This window comes from Aulostomus chinensis, chromosome 1 (assembly GCF_037954235.1).
Source record: "Aulostomus chinensis isolate RoL2024-O1b breed Wild chromosome 1, RoL_Achi_v1.0, whole genome shotgun sequence".
Lineage (NCBI taxonomy): Eukaryota > Metazoa > Chordata > Actinopteri > Syngnathiformes > Aulostomidae > Aulostomus > Aulostomus chinensis.
In genome coordinates, this window is record NC_141320.1 from 25,976,530 (window position 1) to 25,996,494 (window position 19,965).

General features: G+C 45.9%; 2 protein-coding genes, 1 non-coding gene and 1 pseudogene across 3 annotated transcripts; 2 read left to right on the forward strand and 2 right to left on the reverse strand.

The window, feature by feature from the left end:
* LOC147270937 (uncharacterized) overlaps positions 1–19,965 on the forward strand; it is a 78,154-nt pseudogene that overhangs the window by 629 nt on the left and 57,560 nt on the right.
* LOC147270938 (ferry endosomal RAB5 effector complex subunit 4-like) lies at positions 12–16,101 on the forward strand. The gene is made up of 7 exons (XM_086204791.1): positions 12–33; positions 13,592–13,690; positions 13,978–14,090; positions 14,256–14,361; positions 14,804–14,849; positions 15,765–15,888; positions 16,024–16,101. Exons 1-7 carry the CDS (start codon positions 12–14, stop codon positions 16,099–16,101), a joined length of 588 nt encoding a protein of 195 aa, XP_086060917.1.
* On the reverse strand, positions 9,676–9,747 carry trnam-cau (transfer RNA methionine (anticodon CAU)). Its single transcript has one exon. It is a non-coding gene; the product is annotated as a tRNA-Met (tRNA).
* LOC147270940 (SET domain-containing protein 4-like) lies at positions 14,579–19,530 on the reverse strand (the record flags this gene model as incomplete). The annotated part of the gene is made up of 8 exons (XM_086204792.1): positions 14,579–16,893; positions 16,972–17,095; positions 17,214–17,294; positions 17,749–17,827; positions 17,979–18,153; positions 18,233–18,362; positions 18,806–18,865; positions 19,262–19,530. Coding segments are annotated over 8 exons (1,074 nt in total), but the record flags the coding sequence as incomplete, so codon positions are not given.

Sequence of the window (19,965 nt, forward strand, 5' to 3'; positions counted from 1 at the left end):
GGCTGTGAAGCATGACAAAAGAGCGAGGTGCAGGTAGGGCTGAATGAACTGCCCCCCACCCTCCAGATACCTGCTGCAACACAACTGCTTTCTCCAGGATTTTAGAGAGGAGGGGAGGTTAGCTGTCAGTCCATAGTTGGCTGGAACCTCATGGTCTAGAGGAGGCTTCTGAAGCAGTGGTTTAATGACAGCTGCCTTCAAGGACTGTGGTTCATATCCTGTTACTACAGACAGAGGAATCAGATTGAATAAAGAGGTGCTCACTGAGGGAAGACTTCCTTAGGCAGCCTAGTAGGAAACAATCTAAGAGACAGGACGAAGGTTTTGATGAGGTCATCATTGAATGAAGTTCTGGACTGTTAATTTGATGAAAGTGGTCTAAAGAAATATCTGGTTCAACAGCAGTTCTTGTGTTTACTGAGGCGGCTCTGGCTCTACTGAGGACCTTCTTATGTATTTTAAGATGATTCTGCCTCTTGTTTAGTTGCCTGGTGATGGAATTCTACCACAGAGCTGTTCTCTGTTGTTTAATGATCTTCTTTTTGAAGGACCGATGGAGTCGTTAGTGTGGTGGTGTTTATTGTACTGCTGTGTTGTGATGTCGAAGTCTACGTCAAGCATTGTGACAGCCGCCAATCACAAGCCACAAGTCTCCAGTCACGAGCTGCTCGTCTCAAGCCTGCAGGTTTCCCTGGTCTCTCACCTCCAGTCTCTCGTCTTAAGCCTCTAGTCTCTCCAGTCTCAATTCTCCAGTCTCTCGTCTCCAGTCTCCAGTCTCTCCAGTCTCCAGTCTCTTTAACAAACCTCTTTTGTTCACCCTCCTTACCCTCCTCTTCATTTGGGTCTACTTCCCTTCACCCTGCCTCCTGACAAACAAAGGAAATGCGTCACCAAACAAAGGAAAAAGCAAGCTTCTGCAGCAGTGAGCCTGCAGTTTTATCTCCCATGAGATCAACCTCCAAATGACTCAACTCAGAACAGGCATCTCTGTTGTTGTCATCCATCCAGTTACTGAACAGTGAACTTAAAGTTAACAGAAGAATGGAAAGTTTATTAATAGACAGGTTTATGAGGACAGTTAATCAAAAGGTTGAAAGAGAGTATTTTTCTTAACTCGCTGTACAGTTTGAAAGTTGTCAGTGCTTTTGTTTCCATGTAGAGGCTCTGCTTGTATCCTCACCCCTGTGTTTGACTATTTGGAGTGGATGTTATCAACCTTCATCAACCCTAAATTACCACTGAACAGCCTGGTGTCAAAGTGCCGCCGGGTCTCATTTGATGGCCGAGGGTCCGACCTCATTTTGTAAAGTAGACGCCTGTCTCAAATAAACGCCAGGTTCGTTCAAACGCCTGGGGGCCATTATTTGAGATTAATTTGATCTTAACTTGGTTTCATGTAAGATTTTGCAATTTATTTTAACTTCCCAGTAATTTATGTCTCATGATGTCAGTGCACCGCAGACAGCAAATCTTCAAGCTCTCAGTTCCATGCAAAAAAAAAGATCTACAAGGTGGTAACGCGTCGTTGTGAATGTGTAGATCTGCTATTTTGGCCGCATGAGACTGTCGTGGAAGTGGAAGGATACGGGCCTCAAGTTGTCACGCCCCTTTTCTTACTAATAAAGTGTTCTTGTGTAAAGTGTTCTCTGGACAATCTTGATATTTGCACTACTGTTCTTTAAAGTACTTCAGTATATTGTTATACCTTGTATACCTATTGCTAAAAAAAAAATAATAGTGGCCCAGCGCTGGCCAGTGCCAAAATAAAAGCCTGTTACCAATCGACACCTGGTCTCTTTTAAACGCCCGGGGTCCACATCGACTTTGCTACGAATTGCTCATTTACGGTACATATGCATGCACACACACACACACACACACACACTTGGATATATATGCCTTTTACTGCAGGAACCATCCAGAACCTGAACCTCTATATCTGATTCTGGGTCTGTTTGTTTCCATAAGCTAGCACACGGCACAGGTCGGCCTGGTTTTAGAAAGTTTCTTGGAATCCTTATTATCAATAAAATATTCAATATTTTGCATAATAAATGCATGCATGGCCTAATATTTTTGCCATTTTAATGTGCTTTAAGTTGACGGTGCCCACCTGTGGTGTCAGTGTTTCTATGTTTGTCTGTTCTGGTCTGAATGAAAGAGGAGGTTTTCTTGGTCATGTGACGTGGATGAGAGTTCAACTAGAACTTCCTGATTCAACAGGATTTTAGTTTGTTGGGATTTTGTCAAAGACACCAACCAAACCTCTGAGTGGTGCAGATTTCTGCTGACTCCTCAGAGCAGACTGGAGCTCAGCCTCACTCACCTGTGGGAGCCCCAGCAGAGCCACTGTGTGATGGAGTTTCAGTTCAGGCTCCAAGGTCCTGGATTGAATTGGTGTTTTGTGTTTTTAGGCCTCCTGGCACCGATGAATGAATGAACCATTGTTCCAGAGGGAGCTGGTGTCAGGTCAGTCCCTGTTTCTACAAGACCTCCTGCTGCAGAGCCAAACTGGGAAACATCCATCCATCCATTTTCTTCCTCTTATCCTGTTTAGGATTGTGTGTGTGTGTGTGTGTGTGTGTGTGTGTGTGTGTGTGTGTCAAGTCAAGTCAAGTCACAACAAAGTTCTCTCATGACTCTTTACGAGTAGAGCAGGTCCAGCACCAAACTGCTTCAATGAATCTACACCAACAATTCTCCATCAGCAAGCACATCCTGCAACAGTGGTGATGAAAACCTTCCTTTTAACAGGCAGGAACGTCGAGCAGATCCAGGATCAGTGGGGACGGCCTTCTGCTTTGACCGATTGGGGGGAAAGAGAGCAGGAGAGCAGGGCAGAGACAAAGACAGAAAATGCTCTCCTAAAACAACGACTGTTCAGTCAATGGTAGAGCAGAGTGGCGCAGAGGCAGCGTGCTGGGCCCAGAACCCAGAGGTCAATGGATCAAAACCATCCTCTGCTAGAAGAAGAAAACTAAAATGAACCAGTGTCTTTAGAAATGTGTGTCTGTTAAAAAGAGGTTCATAAGGATTTTGTCTTCCTCCACAATCACCAACCATTGTGAGAGTTAACAACAGTCCACTTTCTGACTGAAGCAAAAGTAGACTTCAAAAGGTTCTTCTGATTCAACATAGCAGCTAAATTTCCATTTCCATTTCCTGAACAGGACAGGTTAAAAAAAGGGAATGTCATGACTTCCTCTGTATGTTAGAATATGAACGACTAAAAATGTTCATGCCCAGTTTTAAGTTAGAATTAAACTGAAAATACAAAAATCTCCCCTCTTCAGTCCTGTCACTCAGTGTTGTAAACTGTTTCAAACAAATTCTACTGTTCAACAGTTCAAGAGTTTCTAATGAAGCTGAATGTTCTCCTCTACTTTCCTCAATTGTGTTTCTTTCATGTCCTCCTGAGATCAAAGACAGAATTCTCGGTACAAATAAATACACTATCAAAGCCCCCTGATGACATCATCATCAATTCTGACTTTGATCTGGAGGCTCTTGCTTTAATCTTGGCTTTGATCTGACTAATGTTTCCTGACAGGTTGCTGTTTCCACTCCAGAGCAACCAGTAGTTGATCCCATCAGACCAGTCTGATGAACGAAGCTTTTCACTGTCAGTGGAATCACTGGGAAAAGAAACTCCTCCTGTCAGATGAAGGCTTCACTGTGTTGAGGAGGGTTTGTTCAGATGATTCTGGAAGAATAAATCAAAACCTCATCATTGAACATGAACATTAATCACTGATGACTGTTTTAACTGAACCTACTGGATACTGTGGTGCCTGATGAGGAGACAACTTGGGTACAAACTTGCAGAAGAGGGTTTTTGGAGAGGAGATTTAGATGAGATGGTTTCCAAATCAAATCGGTTGTCACAAGGGAAAGTCTGCATGGAAACACACACACACACACACACACACACACACACAGAGTCCTACTGACTAACCCATGTTTTTCTTCACTTAAACCACCACTGGAGTATTGAATGAGATTGCATGAGACACCATCAACTTACATTAAAAACCCCTGACTGCCTTTAATTCCCTCCTGGCTGCAGGAAATTAGACAGACCAGCCCATAGAGTGGAGGTGAGACCACAACCATGCTCTACAATCAATATTTACATCAAACCAGCACCATCTCAACAACTTAACTTGACTAAATATATACATGATTCCAGACTTCTACACCAACTCAATCATACATCCACATGCATAATCAATCAATGAACCTCGCCTGTGATTGTACCCCCTCCCCAATCTGGGAGCAAAGGTTTGCACCTACAGCTCTTAAGGAGCTTCCTTGGGCCACTCTCCCCTTTTGGCTCCACCCCCTTTAAGGAAACCACCAGGAAGAGGTGAGGACTGACCGTGACGACTGAAACTGCCACATTTACATGAGACAAACTTGATCGACACTAAATACCAGGCCTTGCACAGTGATTCCCACTGACTGACACTGGGGTCTTCATTTTCCACAGGCAGGATGGCCGGTCCCCCTGTGCTTCCCAGGTCCCTCCCTGGAACACATGGCATAGAAAATGTTTCACATGTTTGCTGATTCAATAAACCTGACCATTAACATGTGTGTGTGCCTCTAATTTACATAAACTGTTAATACCAAGACAAATGCTACCTTCAATTAATCATTTATGTCATGGAACCCTTGGTCTCCATTACATTGGTCAACCAGAGAAGCTTCAACTGGTGATGCTCATTCAACCATGAAGGTCAACCTGCATTATCTGCTATGCTCCTTAACAGGGGAATTAACTCAAATGGTAGAGCGCTCGCTTAGCATGTGAGAGGTAGAGGGATCAATGCCCTCATTCTCCAGAACACTTTAACTTGTTCTGTTGATCAGAGGAGCTGCTGGGTGATGAATGCTGATGTTTGTCCACTGGTGTGATAAAGTGTCCCCCTGTTACTGAGATGAGGATGAACACCTGCTCAGGTCAAAGCTGCAATGAAGTCAAGTCATCACCCTGTAAAGCACCAAATAACAAAAGTAACACTTTACAAGTAGAACAGGTCCAGTTCCACACTCCTTAAATGAATTTACACCCAACAATTCTTCATGAGCAAGCACATCCTAGCTTAGGCCCAACTTTTCTTGGCGCTCTCCCAGATGCTTGGGAGCTGCTGGGGGAGCGCTAGTTGGGCTTAAGCTAGGAGCTAAGCTAAGGTGGTCTGCACCAGCTAATGAGGGCTGGCTAGCTCTCGCAGCTTTTGATGCAGAGCCGCTGCAGGTCCAATTCAACCTCGCTAAGCCTCACCTCCAACACAACAAAAAACTACATTTAACACACTTATCAGTATCACTAAAGGAGGCAGAGGAGGAACAAAACATGTGGCACTCTGAGCAGGAGAGAGGAGAACAAGAGGGAGAAGCCATCGTTAGCTTAGCGTGTTTACAAGGCAGAAAGACTGTTGCTACCACAATGATGGTCTTTTAAACTTCAGCCAAATAAAGCAATTAGGAATTAATTTTTGGTGGGTAATTAGTCAACGAAATAAGGAATCAGCAGGGAGGATCACACTTTAGCGAGCACAATGAAGCAAGGCTCTACGTTCAGCAACACAGAAAAAGGAGTTGAGGTCACAGGCTTCCTGCAGCCAAGGTCAAAAATCCAGGACGGACGAAGGGGAGGACAACAAAGACAAAGACACAAGAAACAGAGATAATAACCATAAACTCCATAACAACCATAACAAATATAACCATACAGAACAGATAGAACAAATATAACAAGAAAAGCATTAAAAAATATGTCACCTCTGGTCAAATACCCTGATTTGCATTTGTGTCTCTCAGCATTTTCATTTTCATGTTAAAGCCTCCAGAATGAGGGGAGGGGTCAGGGGCAGTTTTCTGTGTTATCTGCAAACTGAATTACAGGAAACCTGAACTTCCACTGTCAATGTATCCAACTGATGAATAATTGTTTGATTTATACATAGATAACTTGTAGTTATTGCACACACACACACACACACACACACACACACACACACACACACACACATTTTGTGAAACAACTCAGGAGTCATCAGGTGTTTTACTCAGAGGGATTCATTCATGATAAATGAGCATGGAGGAGACCCAGTAATCATCAACACAAGCGTCACATGAGCAGGTCACCACCCACTTTTATTGATTGGTTCTTGTAAGAGTCACTCCTAACGCCATCAGGATGTCATTTTTTGTCCTGCCCTGTCTCAACTGTTGGAGCACAACTACAGCCTGAACTCTGCCACTACCTTATCCCTCCCTAACAACCTCATACAGACCCACTATCTGGACTAGCCTGACCCCCCTGACCCTCATCAGTCACTCCTAGTGCCTCCCACTGGAGGGAATAGGAGCATCGGTGAGCTCTGACTGTTGGGATGCACATCCATGTGATGGAAGAGCTGTTTTAAACAGGGAATCATTTGACCTCTTGACCTGTGTGGGCAGGTACAGAGGGACGATTCCATCATGAACAATAATATTACTAAACAAATGGGTCCTTAGCTTCTTTCTGAAGGCGTCCTCAGTGTCCTCATGTCCAGTGGGAGAGCGTTCCAGAGTCTAGGAGCTGCAACCTGGAAGGTTCACTCTCCTTCAGTGAGGCTGAATCCCTGTGGTCAGGGAGGATAAGGGACCCCACAGGTGTCACTAAAGTGCTTTAGACTGCAAAGCACTCAGCTAATCAAGCTGGGATCAACTGCTGTGGTGATCAAGGTATCATCATATATAACAAACAAAGAAAACAAAGTTGAGGAAAAGCACACAAAGAAGAAACTATGAACATGAACAGAGCATGTTCTACACCAGATGTCACACGGCTCAGTAGACCTCTGGTTTGACCCGCAGCAGGTCCAGTCTCCAGGGTGCCCCCATCATTCTGCTTTTCAGTTGCAGGACATGCAGCAGAATCCCGTCGCTCCTCTGCAGAAGAACATGTGAGAGCGTCTGCTTGCTCTTCTCTGGCTGGACGTAGGGGAGAGTCTGCTTGCTCTCCTCTGGCTGGACGTAGGGGAGAGTCTGTTTGCTCTTCTCTGGCTGGACGTAGGGGAGAGTCTGTTTGCTCTTCTCTGGCTGGACGTAGGGGAGAGTCTGCTTGCTCTTCTCTGGCTGGACGTAGGGGAGAGTCTGCTTGCTCTTCTCTGGCTGGACGTAGGGGAGAGTCTGTTTGCTCTTCAGAAGTTTGCTGGACCTTCACTTGAAGGTCATGATTTTCCTCTTTCAAAAAGCTTTTTAAATCATGAAGATTTCCCAGGATTTCCCACTGAGCACTGCTCCTTTTCTTCTTTTGTGCTGTCACTGCACATAGAAGACTCTGAACTTCACCTTTCAGACTGCCAGTCTTTGTGGGGTCCTGGTCCTTCCTTGATTCAAGGTGGGCCAACTCAGCAGTGAAGGTCTCTGTCTCCTGAGATGCAGTAGAAACTCGTCTCCTCAAACATCCATTTTCTGCCTCTAGCTCCTCACTCTGGGACCTCAGCTGTTCAAGAGTCGTCTTCTTCTCAGTGAGTTCTTCTCTCATTTTGTTCTTCTCTGCCTGGATGGAGTTGAGCTCACACTTGAGGTCACACTTCTCCTTGTAAACCATCTTCACCTCAAGCTGAAGATTGTGGACTTGTGTGTTCAGGTCTCTGATCTGAGTCTGGTTCTCCTCCCTCACAGATTCAAGGTTGCCCACCATGGCAGACATGTTCTCTACCAGCTGATATGCAATGATCTTCTCTTGTCCAAGACTAGAAACCTGTCCCCACAAATTCTGGTTTTCTGTCCATCTCTTGTCACACAGAGACTGAAGCTGATCAAGCGCACTTTTCTTCTCAGTCAGGTCTTCCTCAAGACATTTCATCTCCACCTGTTCACTCTCCCTCAGAGACTGAACCTGGGTCAGCTCTTTTCTGAGCTCATTGTTCTCTCCATCAACCTTCCTCCCCTCACACTGAAGACTGTGGACTGTTGCGTTCAGATCTTCTATCTGAGTCTGGTTCTTGTCCTGGACCGTTTGGAGGTTGGCCACCACAGCAGTGAGGTTCTGGAGCTCCTGGATTGCTCTTTTATTCTCACGTTCAAGAGTACAAACTTGTTCCCTCAAATTCTGGTTTTCTGCCTGTGTGTTGTCACACAGAGACTGAAGCTGCTCAAGGGGAGCTTTCTTCTCAGTCAGGTCCTCCTGCTCTGTCAGCCTGAGAGATGGAGGAGCAGGATCACATTGACCAGGATCATTCAGTGGATAAATACAGCTCCTACTGAGATCCACCAGATCTCTGAATGCTCCAACGATACAATCCAATGGAGTCATAGCCTTCTGTCCTGGGTTGATCTGAAGATCTTGAGCCAGACTAAATTTCCTGGAACTGTCAAGTGTTTAAAGAGCAAAACTGCCCCAGAAATGTGGAGTCTGGATTCTTTTCTAGAATGTGACGGCAGTGACAGTCCTGCAGAGTGACATCACTGACATGACTGGATGACTTCAGTCACATGACTGGATGACAGTGTAGATGCCAATGTAGAGGTTGGGGAAATAGTCTCTGAGAATCCACCTTGAAGCCACACCCAAAACCCGAACAGTGACCATCAGTCTCCCTCCAATCCTGTACTTGGTTCAATGTTGCTGTTCCAATCAGCTGTCAAATAAACTGGAGCCTATCCCAGCATCTACGGGCGAGAGGCGGGGTTCACCCTGGACAGGTCGCCAGTCCATCACAGGGCCAACACACAGAGACGAACAACCATTCACCCACACACTCATACCTACGGTCAATTTAGAGAATCAATCAGCCTAGTCCCCTAATGTCCATGTCTTTGGACAGTGGGAGGAAGCCGGAGTACCTGAAGAGAACACACGCAGGCCTGGGGAGAACATGCAAACTCCACACAGAAAGATCCCATGCCCGAGCTGGGACTCGAACCCGGGACCTTCTTGCTGTGAGGGCACAGTGCTGACCACTGCACCACCGTGCAGCCCCGCTCTAGGGGCTGGTCTGTCTAATTTCCTGCAGCCAGGAGGGAATTAAAGGCAGTCAGGGGTTTTTAATGTCAGTTGATGGTGTCTCATGCAATCTCTTTCAATACTCCAGTGGTGGTTTAAGTGAAGAAAAACATGGGTTAGTCAGTAGGACTGTGTGTGTGTGTGTGTGTGTGTGTGTGTGTGTGTGTGTGTGTGTGTGTGTGTGTGTGTGTGTGTGTGTGTGTGTGTGTGTGTGTGTGTGTGTGTTCCCATGCAGATTTTCCCTTGTGACAACCGATTTGATTTGGAAACCATCTCATTAGAAACACTTGAACTGTTGAACAGTAGAATTTGTTTGAAACAGTTTACAACACTGAGTGACAGGATTGAAGAGGGAAGATTTTTGTATTTTCAGTTTAATTCTAACTTTAAACTGGGCATGAACATTTTTAGTCGTTCATATTCTAACATACAGAGGAAGTCATGACATTCCCTTTTTTTAACCTGTCCTGTTCAGGAAATGGAAATGGAAATTTAGCTGCTATGTTGAATCAGAAAAACCTTTTGAAGTCTACTTTTGCTTCAGTCAGAAAGTGGACTGTTGTTAACTCTCACAATGGTTGGTGATTGTGGAGGAAGACAAAATCCTTATGAACCTCTTTTTAACAGACACACATTTCTAAAGACACTGGTTCATTTTATTTTTCTTCTTCTAGCAGAGGATGGTTTCGATCCATCGACCTCTGGGTTATGGGCCCAGCACGCTTCCTCTGCGCCACTCTGCTCTACCATTGACTGAACAGGTCTTGTTTTAGGAGAGCATTATCTGTCTTTGTCTCTGCCCTGCTCCCCTGCTCTCTTTCCCCTCATTTAGTCCTTGACATGATCCATGCTCTACAGCTCTGCGGGTGGAATGAAGACCTGCGTCTGCTCTGCCCGTGCCGTCCTTCGTCTCAACCTAAATTGTTTGACCCACCTTTATAATGATCGGACTCGCTCCCGCTGAGCGCGCCAGGCGCTGCAGACAACACAACCAAACTGGCCCCGATCAGGATTTGACAGGCCGAAACATAGCCTAAAAACACCAAGGATAATATCCACCACCTTCTGAACGGGGCCTGGCCCGTCTCCTGCATCAGGGGCCGCCGCAGTCGCGCCTCAGCTGTTCAACAGCTGTTTGCCCTAACACTCAATGAGACAAAGACATAGAAGCTCAAGCTGCTGTTGAGGAGGCCGTGATCGTATAGTGGTCAGTACTCTGCGTTGTGGCTGCAGCAACCCAGGTTGGAATCCGGGTCACGGCAGCATGAGACAAATTTCTTTGTGTGTGTTGATGGACACAAGCCAAGCAGAAATTTCCCACAATGCAATAGGGCAGTGTTTGGTCAGTGTTGAGCAGGCGTCAGTCTGACAATGATGTCATAATATAATGTCATCACCTGACCAGACCCAAAAGTAGGCTCAGGTATCAGTTTCTTCTCAATGCTAATGTCTGCTAGCTTAGTCTGCTACTTTGATGGCTCTGCCTGCTCAACGGTCCAGACCCCTGGATGTGGTGGTTCCTACCTGAACGTAGATTCTGTCAGCTCATGTTGTTAAATCAACTCACCAGGAACACCAGTAGATTTCAATGGACTGACAATGAGTCTCATTGAATGGTAAACATGTCAAATATGAAGTCATCACCTGAGGAGGTCTGCTGCTGGAATGAAGCTCCAGATATTCACAAGATATTCTAGATCTTGAAATAAAGCATTTTTAGATTTGATTTCTTATTCATTCAGGTCATCCAGTCACGTGACTGAAGTCATCCTGTCACGTGACTGAAGTCATCCAGTCACATGACTGAAGTCATCCTGTCATGTCAGTGATGTCACTTGGCAGGACTGTCATTGCCGTCTCATTCTAGAAAAGAATCCAGACTCCACCTGTGGCTCCATGATAACTGATGGACCTCTGGTTGGAGGCTGGACGATGATGTTTGGACTGGAAGGAAAACTCCTTGTCCAAATTCCATTGTGTTCAAGTTTAAAGTCCCACAATAAGGAGTACCTGAATCTGACAGGTGGAGGTTTGGAACTACAAGATGGTGATGTTTCCTTGACTTGATGCTCTGACTGTCAGGGTGGATGACAGCTTCCTCTGCTGCTGCATCTGAGTGGCTAGGATTGGAGGTTTTACCCTCCAAGGTTGTCTGGTTCCAGGGGACATTTTAGAATTCCAGTCCCCAACCTGGGCTGTTCTGAAACTCTTCTCCTGAATCACTCCTGAGCTGCAGCAAGAACAAATACCAGTGCCAACCAGATCAACTTAATGGCAGTTTTTGTAGTGATTTGATGCCTCATGAGGAGAAAATTTGGGCACAAATGTTGGACAAGAGTGTTTGTGGAGGGTGTTTTTTGTTGTTGTTGCAGTGTTGTAAGTCACTGTACCTGCAGCTGAATGATTGAACTTTCTCCAAATGTCAATCCCTGTATCAATGTGAGATAGAGTGACATAAATGAAGAGAACATTACTCACTGACTGAAACTTGAAAAGCACCAGACTTTGGTCAACTTTTTTATTGACTTTTTTTACTTCTTCCAATCAACACTGCCCGGAGTTGATTTGAGGAAATCAGACTCACACATTCGACTGTCATGGAGGGAGCGCCACTGATGCAGTTTGGTCAGACGGTGCAGACACACTTGACCCCAGAGAGGTGAGCAGGTTTTGGACAAAGTTGGAACTTGTCAAGTATTTGAGACAGAAAATGACAGAAAACTTTAAAAACAAAAAAAACTTTTTTTTGTTTTAGATTTATTGCCCTTGCAGTAATGTCTTATTTCCAGCTTTGCTCTCCCTCAACCACTGTTTAGTGTCGTACCGTAAATGACCAGTTCGTAGTTGGTAGGCGTTTATTTTTCCAAAGTCGATGTGGACCCCGGGTGTTGAAAAGAGACCAGGTGTCTCTTGGTAACAGGCTTTTATTTTGGCACTGGCCAGCACTGGGCCATTTTTATTATTATACAAGGTATAACAATATACTGAAGTACTTTAAAGAACAGTAGTGCAAATATCAAGATTGTCCAGAGAACACTTTACACAAGAACACTTTATTAGTAAGGAAAGGGGCGTGACAACTTGAGGCCCGTATCCTTCCACTTCCACGACAGTCTCATGAGGCCAAAATAGCAGATCTACAAGGTGATAACACGTCAACGTCAACACGACCACAACAGTTTTCAGCTTGCTGCTAAACAGTACTTCAACTACCATTCCACTGTGTAATGGCAGTGACTGATGTGTACTATATGCAGTACTAATCAAGTACAGCCCTGACTGATACTTTATCTCCAGTGATAGGAAGGATAAGAATGTTGAAATGGACCCAGCAGGAAGAGAATCTCAAGTCATGGCAACTTTACTGAGCAGCACTCAGTTAAGTTCAGGAAACACCAGACATTTTTACCACCTGTCAATGAAGTAGTCAGTAAAATAAATACTGTAAATCACCAATTAACAGCCTGGTGTCAAAGTGCCGCCAGGTTCATTTAAACGCCTGGGGGCCGTTATTTGAGATCAATTTGATCTTAACTTGGTTTCATGTAAGATTTTGCAATTTTTTTTAACTTACTATCAATCCATGCGTGGGCTCCACGGTGGTGCAGTGGTCAGCACTGTGGCCTCACAACAAAAAGGTTCAGGTTTCGAGTCCTGGCTCAGGCGCGGGATCTTTCTGTGTGGAGTTTGTTGTTCTCCCTGTGCCTGCGTGGGTTCAGACGGCTTTGAGCTAAGTGTACGTGGTTGGCTCTTCCTGCGTTCTGGAGTCACTAAATGTCTGTTATTCGTGAGTATTTGAAAGGCAAAATAGGATTTTCACAAATCAAGGATCACAAACTCAATACGACACATTTATTTTACTTTCAATAAAACATCTGTGACTGCCGTCTTGATAGTTTTCTGTCATCATTTTTGGACTGTGAACCTTTTCTGTGGACACAGTAAAGCTCCAACAGTCACGCCATACATTTACTAGTACAGACGCGCCCACGCCACTCGCGACTTTGAACATTTCAATCATCTGCTGTCAGTCTGACGCATGACTGCGGTTTTCTTGCTGGTATATTTGATTTAATTTGTGGCAGGCCAAGAATAAGCAGCTGAAACCTGAATCTGCTGAATCACAGGGTTTATTTTAAGAACAGACTTTTGCTGGTAGCTTTGCGTCGCTTCAACCTTTTCATGTGCACTTCCCTTTCTTTTCTCTTTCTTCCTGCCATGTTTTCCTCAGGTGTTCAGGATCCTCTTGTTGGTGAGACCTGTTCTATCTTTCTCTCATATTCCTTCCTTCTCCGTCCTACACAACCCAGCTGGACTGGGGTCAGCATCTCACTGAAGCCGTACCAGTACACAAAAATCGGACCTGCTATGTCAGTGAGAAGCTTCTTCTGAGTGAGAAGCAGAAGTTTGCTCATGTAACCTCCGAACACCCAGTCTGACTCCTTCAAATAATCAAGTTTTGACCTGACACACGCGACACCTTGTGGATGCAATCTGAAGTGCAACTGCTGCCAGCTTCAGACTAGAATTTTGAACAAAGCACTGACATGACGCAGCAGAATGACTGACAGTGTCTTTGTTACGAAGCCCGAGTCATTGCGGTCTACGAAGACTCGTCAGACCTGCTGTCGGCGGTCCCGGAGGAGACCGGAGGACTGGGAGTGGACATCGTCATCGACTCTGGAGGTAAACACACCTCCTCTACGACCTCGTTAATGCTGGTGCAAGCGGGACCGTGTTCAGAGCCCTGGAGGGACCATCCAGATTAGCCTGCTCCCTTACTTCAGTTAGTGAATATTTTTCGCGAGAGTTGTACACTGTGGCCATGAAATGATCGAATGGAGGAATGACGTGAAGCCTTGCTGCCTCCACACATCATGTTTGCTCTTTTAGCTGCGCACGAGTGCCGTTCCTTTCCCAGCAACAGGAATTCTTATTTACAATGTTTACTCTGTGTTTCTTGTCATGTTAAGTGCGTCTTCAAGAACAAGAGCCAGAGGACATGAAGCTCCTCCCACACAAGCATGACATCATCAGTGTTTTGGGAGTGGGGGGGCACTGGGTCACATCCCACCAGGACCTGCAGGTGAGTTGTGCATGTCCAGCCTGATAGCAGCTTCATAGCAGGGTCCTGTCCAACTGTTCCAGCATTTTTATCCCAACATGAACTAAACACATGAACTAAACAGTAACGTGTCCTCTGGTGTCCTACCTGAGTTTGTCACTGACGCTCCTCAACTGGCTTCCCCAGCTGGATCCTCCAGATTGCAGTTCAATGTATTTAAAAGCAGCCACGGTCTCGTTCCTCAACGCTGACGTCTGGACAGCTTCGTTGGCCCAGCAGGGGCGGTACCTCCGTATCCTTCACCAGCAGACTGCAACCTGAGGCCGTCTCCTTAGCAACGGCTCGTGGCTTCTGGTCCCTATCAGTTCAACCTTGGTTCACTTTCTATCAGCCACTGCAGGTGCGGTGAGATCAGGTAGTGCCGCGTCTGCTGTGTTGGACAAGTTAATGTTTCTACTCGCAGCAATCAACTGCGCGAGTTGCTCCAGTTTGTTTCTCTCACAGGACCCAGTCAGCTGGTGCACAGCCACCTCAGATCACCTTTGAGCCACAAACTGTACCAGAGTCAGTTTGTAAAGGACTCAGAAGACCACCTCCTCTGAGGTTTCACCCCTGCAAATAAACAAAGAGCCGGATGGAGGAAAAGACACCAAAGTGTGGTTCGATCAGATCAAACGAGGAAGGTGTGACATCATTGCATCTGTTGTATGACGTCTTTAACAGTCGTGTGTCAGACATTCTGAAGGACATCGTGGAGAAGATGTCAGCTGGGATACTCAAGTACGTCCAACCTCGGCAGACTCGCTTCTCTGTCCTCAAATCCACAAATCAAAAGAATTCCCCGGTTTTGACTTCGTTTTGATGGCAGATTTAATGAACATTCATGCTAACGCAACACATTTAAGCTTCAAGTTGAAGTCACTTCCAGATTTTTCTTAAGGGAAACACTTATTTGAGAATTTATCATTGAGAACAACTCATATTCACCTCATATTTTGCCAAAAGGTTTAGAAGGTCTACGTTTTAAGATGCTGTTGAATTCAATAAAGCAGGAAGATCAGGGAGACAAAGGAATACCTCAGGATTTAGATTCCTGTCATCGACACATCCCGAGACAAGCAGGGACAGAAAGGAGAAGAGCGTTCTAAACGCGCATTCCCCTTCTTGGTTCCCTGGAATGTGCCTGGTCGATGCGGGAAAAGCAGCACTGGAGTTGGTGTCTTTAGACTTTTTGCCAAATTTCTTTTCCATTTCACTCCATATTATTGTCTTCTTTGAATTTTCAAACAAGAAAACACTACTTGGGTAACTGGTTTGATCTGACCGGGGTGTGGCTCAAGGTTAACTCAGGAGTACAAAGGGGATCTGTTCAGCGTTGTTTTGAGGGTCAAAAATCTGTGTGGCTTCTATCCAGAGGAACACACAAGGAGGCCAGCAACATCCACCTCGGGCTCCATGTGGTTCCAGCTGGTATCTGAGTGTGGTTTGTAACCAGCCCGTAGCTCCTGATCCACAGAACGAGGAGCGTCCGCACGCCACAGATCAACCCCGTCACCCAAACTCAACCACAAGTCCACCCATCCTATCCCAGCTCTGTTTCACTTGACCAGAAAAGAGGTTGACTTCAAAAACATGATTGTGGCTTTTACAGGAAGTCCTGTTCTGTCATAATCAAAAGTGATCCTCCGTCTCCAGACCCCAGCCTGAGGAGGCGGTCCCTCTCTATGAAGCTATGGTCGCCATGGAGAGCGTGCAGCGTCGCAAAAAGAAAAAGGCCGTAGTTCAGCTGAGATGCTGCTGCTGCTGGATGTCTGAGGCGGTGAGACCTGGACCTGATCCTTTAAAACTCAAAACTTTAAAGAGCACTTTCATTACTAAGGAACCTCTTCAACTGTCTCTTGCTCAAATGCGGACATTTTTTTGACTGTGTTGTTTTCTCAAATGTCACATTTAGCTCCTAAACAGGTTTGATGCGGGTCACGCATTTGATTTGAGCTCCTTCTGGGGCGTCGGCTCCAACAAAGTCCTCTGAGGTCTGCAGCCTTCAGGTTTAGTTTGTTTCTTTTTTCCCCCCTTTGTGAATCCACACATCTTTCTTTGCACGACTGTAAAACTCATGTAATTAAAAGGAAGATTCTTTCTTTCTTCTTCTTCTGGCGAAGTCTTACTCAGCTGGCTTGTGATGTAATTGGAGGGGAGGAACCGAGGAGTCTGGTGCTCAGACGCCACTGTGACATGCACACGTCAGAGTGAAAGCTACAAAACAGTATTATGCGTTTCAGAGTAGCATGAATCACACGCCATGACGGATGGATCAGAACTCCTCTCTTCCAGAATCATCACTCCTTTCTGATGAATGAGTTTCCCTCTTAAACACACAGCCGGATGTTTCCCACCCAGCACGCCATGTTGACGACGAGGCCCAACGAGATTGATTTGAGCCGCTACAGCAGCTCAGTGTTGCCTGAAGGACGCTGCAGCTGTTAACATGGCCGGTGCTTTTCCAAACGTGCTCCAACTGCACACCTGGAATCAAACCCCTGATCTCCTGGGTACCTGATGTCCACACGTCCTCATCAGCAGGCGGGACAGAGATGAGGCCAGCCGATGAACTGGTTCACTCTAGAGCCTAATGGCCAGAGCACCTATCACATGTCTGTTTGCAGCATCATCGGGTTGCCATGGCGACATTTGATTGTCTCAGGGAGTCCTGCAATGTCTCCAGACTACTTCCCAGGATGCACCTCTCCTCCTGTCGCAGTGACATCACCACATCTAGCTGCTCCTTGATTGACAGGTCACACCCCAGGAGACTTCGAGAAATCTACACACACACACACACACTCATTTGAAAATGGTCTGGTAGTTGCTGTTGTGTGTGTGTGTGTGTATATTTTCGAACCTCGTCCAGAGCTTGGTGTGTATCTTGTAGCAGTCGTTGACACACACACTCTGCTGTCTGAACACTCCAGCGCTCTCTCTCCTCACTCCCCATCTGGCCGAGCAACACTGCCCTCCACTGGGGACTAAAAGAACAGACACACACATCCCAGACTGTAACTTAACGAGACACACAAACTGATTGATGGGTTCTTTTAAGATAGCGTGCGACTGCGTGTGAGTGTGTGTGTTACTACGTCTTACTACAGCGTCTGTGGCAGAGACAACAGTCGGAGCGCCGTCATCAGCCTCCAGCCAGGACCGTCGCTGCTCACCGTCAGATTACTACCGCCAGGGAGAGACAGGCGGCGCTGTTTTCATTGTACTTTCATCTGTTTAAAGCCTGAGGTTGATTTAGGGTTACATGACAATGTGAAATAAAAGTGTGGGAAGACGGATGAGATGTTTTTATCAGACTGAATGTGCTGTGATGCGTTTTCCCTCGTCAGCCAAAGGATTTGCAAAAAACCCAAATGCTAACAAGCTTGAAGTTACACAGGTCGCTAACTGGTGAAGGTGAGTGGCAATTTGTGCCGTAAAAACTGTTGAGGAGTGTTCAGGGTTCCATTCTGACCTACGAAATCCTGTGATGTTTTATTGGAGCGTCGACTTTATCGCACCGTAACCACACTCAAGCCACAGCAGTGACGTGCCAGTCGTTCATGTTACCAACAGGAGCAAAAAGAGTAATAGTACTTCTATATTTTGTCTTCAGACATGACAAGCTGGTGAATCCTACTGGTGGAAGTTGTTCTCTCTGAGAAACTTTCTCTTCTGCTCCAAACTCTCATCGCCTCTCAGAACCTCACACAGCAAATCTGCGGCAGAGAGACGGAGACGGCGAAGCTTGATGGTCGTTTCGTTTCTTACCAGCACGAGTTCATCCCAGCCGTCATAAAGATGTGATGTTTTCACATAAATGTTGAGTTGAAACATTCAGAACTACACCAGTGCTCAGCTTCAGCTCACCTGTGTCCACATAGACCACGCTGTGAGGGTTGCCGGGGGCAACAAAGCCATACTCCAAAAGCAAGCGCTGGTTGTCATGGGAACCGTAGTTGATGAACGTCTGCTGGAAGCGCCGAGTCCCGGAGACGCTCCTGATTTCGTAACATTTGGTGGCGTCATTGAAACTTGCTTTCACCTGAAAGGAAATGATGTAAGAAAGTTTGCTGTGACCTCGGCAACGCCAGTTTCTGTGTTGATAAGAGGGCGACGTTTACCTGCACATCAGGACGGTGGTTGAGCAAATCCAGGAAGGGAGCTAAAGCATAAACATCCTGTCCACACAGGAAGTTGTTGGACAGGTGAGACATGAAGACCGAGCGAGTGTTGACGCTACACCACGCCCACCTAGGGGAGGGACAGGGGGAACAGCGTCATCACCCCTCAGAGTCGGCTGCTTTTTCACGGGTAAAACAATGAAAGTGCTCTGTCACTGCAGTGATTCAACAAAATAAAACAGTTTCATGTTTGGCTGAACACAGAAGCTCAGAGACACCAGCACCACGACCACCGACCCAGCGAAGGCCCCGGGAAGTAGAAGTCAAGACAAACACAAAGCCAGGGAGGAACTTTACCAGCGTTTACAACAGCTGCACAGAGCGCCACGTCAGGAGACGGTGACGTCAGCGGCAGATGTCAGCACACTGACACAGAGACGGACCGGAACCGCCCAGAACCAACACAAGGTTCTTGTTGGGGGTAAAAAGAGAAACACGAGAAAGGTCCTGCTGTCCTGGGAATGACACCAGGATGAAACCCCTTCTGTGTCCCGAGTCAGCGCCTGAACGTACCTCAGAGCCTCGTAGCTCAACACGTCCTCCACCGGCTGATCCAGGATCGGCTGCAGGGACCTACAGGATCAGCGAGTCACTGTATAATCAACAGTACATTTGAATGTCCTAAGTATGAATATAAACTGCTGTCAACCGCACAACTGTGCAACCTCGATTTTGAAAAGTACTGCAAAAAGTTGCAGAAATGGCTCTTTTGTGTCAGGTATTTTTAGTTCCTGTTATATTTTTGATTTAGGAAAAGTTAGGTTGAGACAGCAGGTTTATGTGTCTTTGCTGAAATATGAAGTATAAATATAACGTATAAATAGTAGTATAAATATGACGACACACGATGATAAACTAGTTGTTGATATAAACCGCCACTTTCTTTTCTGGTCGTACAGAATATTGGTGTTAGCGTGCTAGCCATGTTAGCTTGTGCTATTTCCAGGCAACAGTCTCTGGTAAGCTCACTTAAAAAAGTCCCGATTGGACGAGTGAATCTCTCGCAACGCCTCCCTCTGCTCGAGAGCCCGCCTCTGCACACTGGCAGGCAGGAGAGCTATGACATCATCAGTGAAGTAAGCCGGGCAGGTGTAGGTGGTGGGCAGGACGTCTATGTAGGCGGACCAATCAGAAGCCTCTCCTCTGTGACGCTCACACACCAGGAAGATGCAGAGCACCAACAAAGGAGAGAGGCGGGGCTTCCAGCTGCACAGACAAATACGCAGTAATGTTTTACAATGTTATGTACTATTACTAGTACTTCTACCTCATCACACAGACAAACAGAACCAGGGTTCATGCACTTTCATGACTTTGTCCATCGTCACTGGACCACTCAAACCAAACACTCGCCACTAGTTTGATCTAGACGTAAATTTTGCCCTGACAAAATCATAGTCCACAGCAGAAGCGTTTCACATTCACAAAAATTAAGGGTGAAATATTAAGAACAGCTTTTTTATAATGTACTACAATAAAATCAAACACTTCAACCTCAAGAAAAACGTATATTAACTTTACAACTCTTACAAACACAGTGACCGACGTTTTAAGCTCGAATGAAGTGGAATCCTCCAACATTTCTGCGTACCAGTGAATCTAATAAACTTCAGCGAGATCGTCACCGACATTTTCTCCAAAACGTCAGAACAAACGCAGGTAAAAAGCAAATT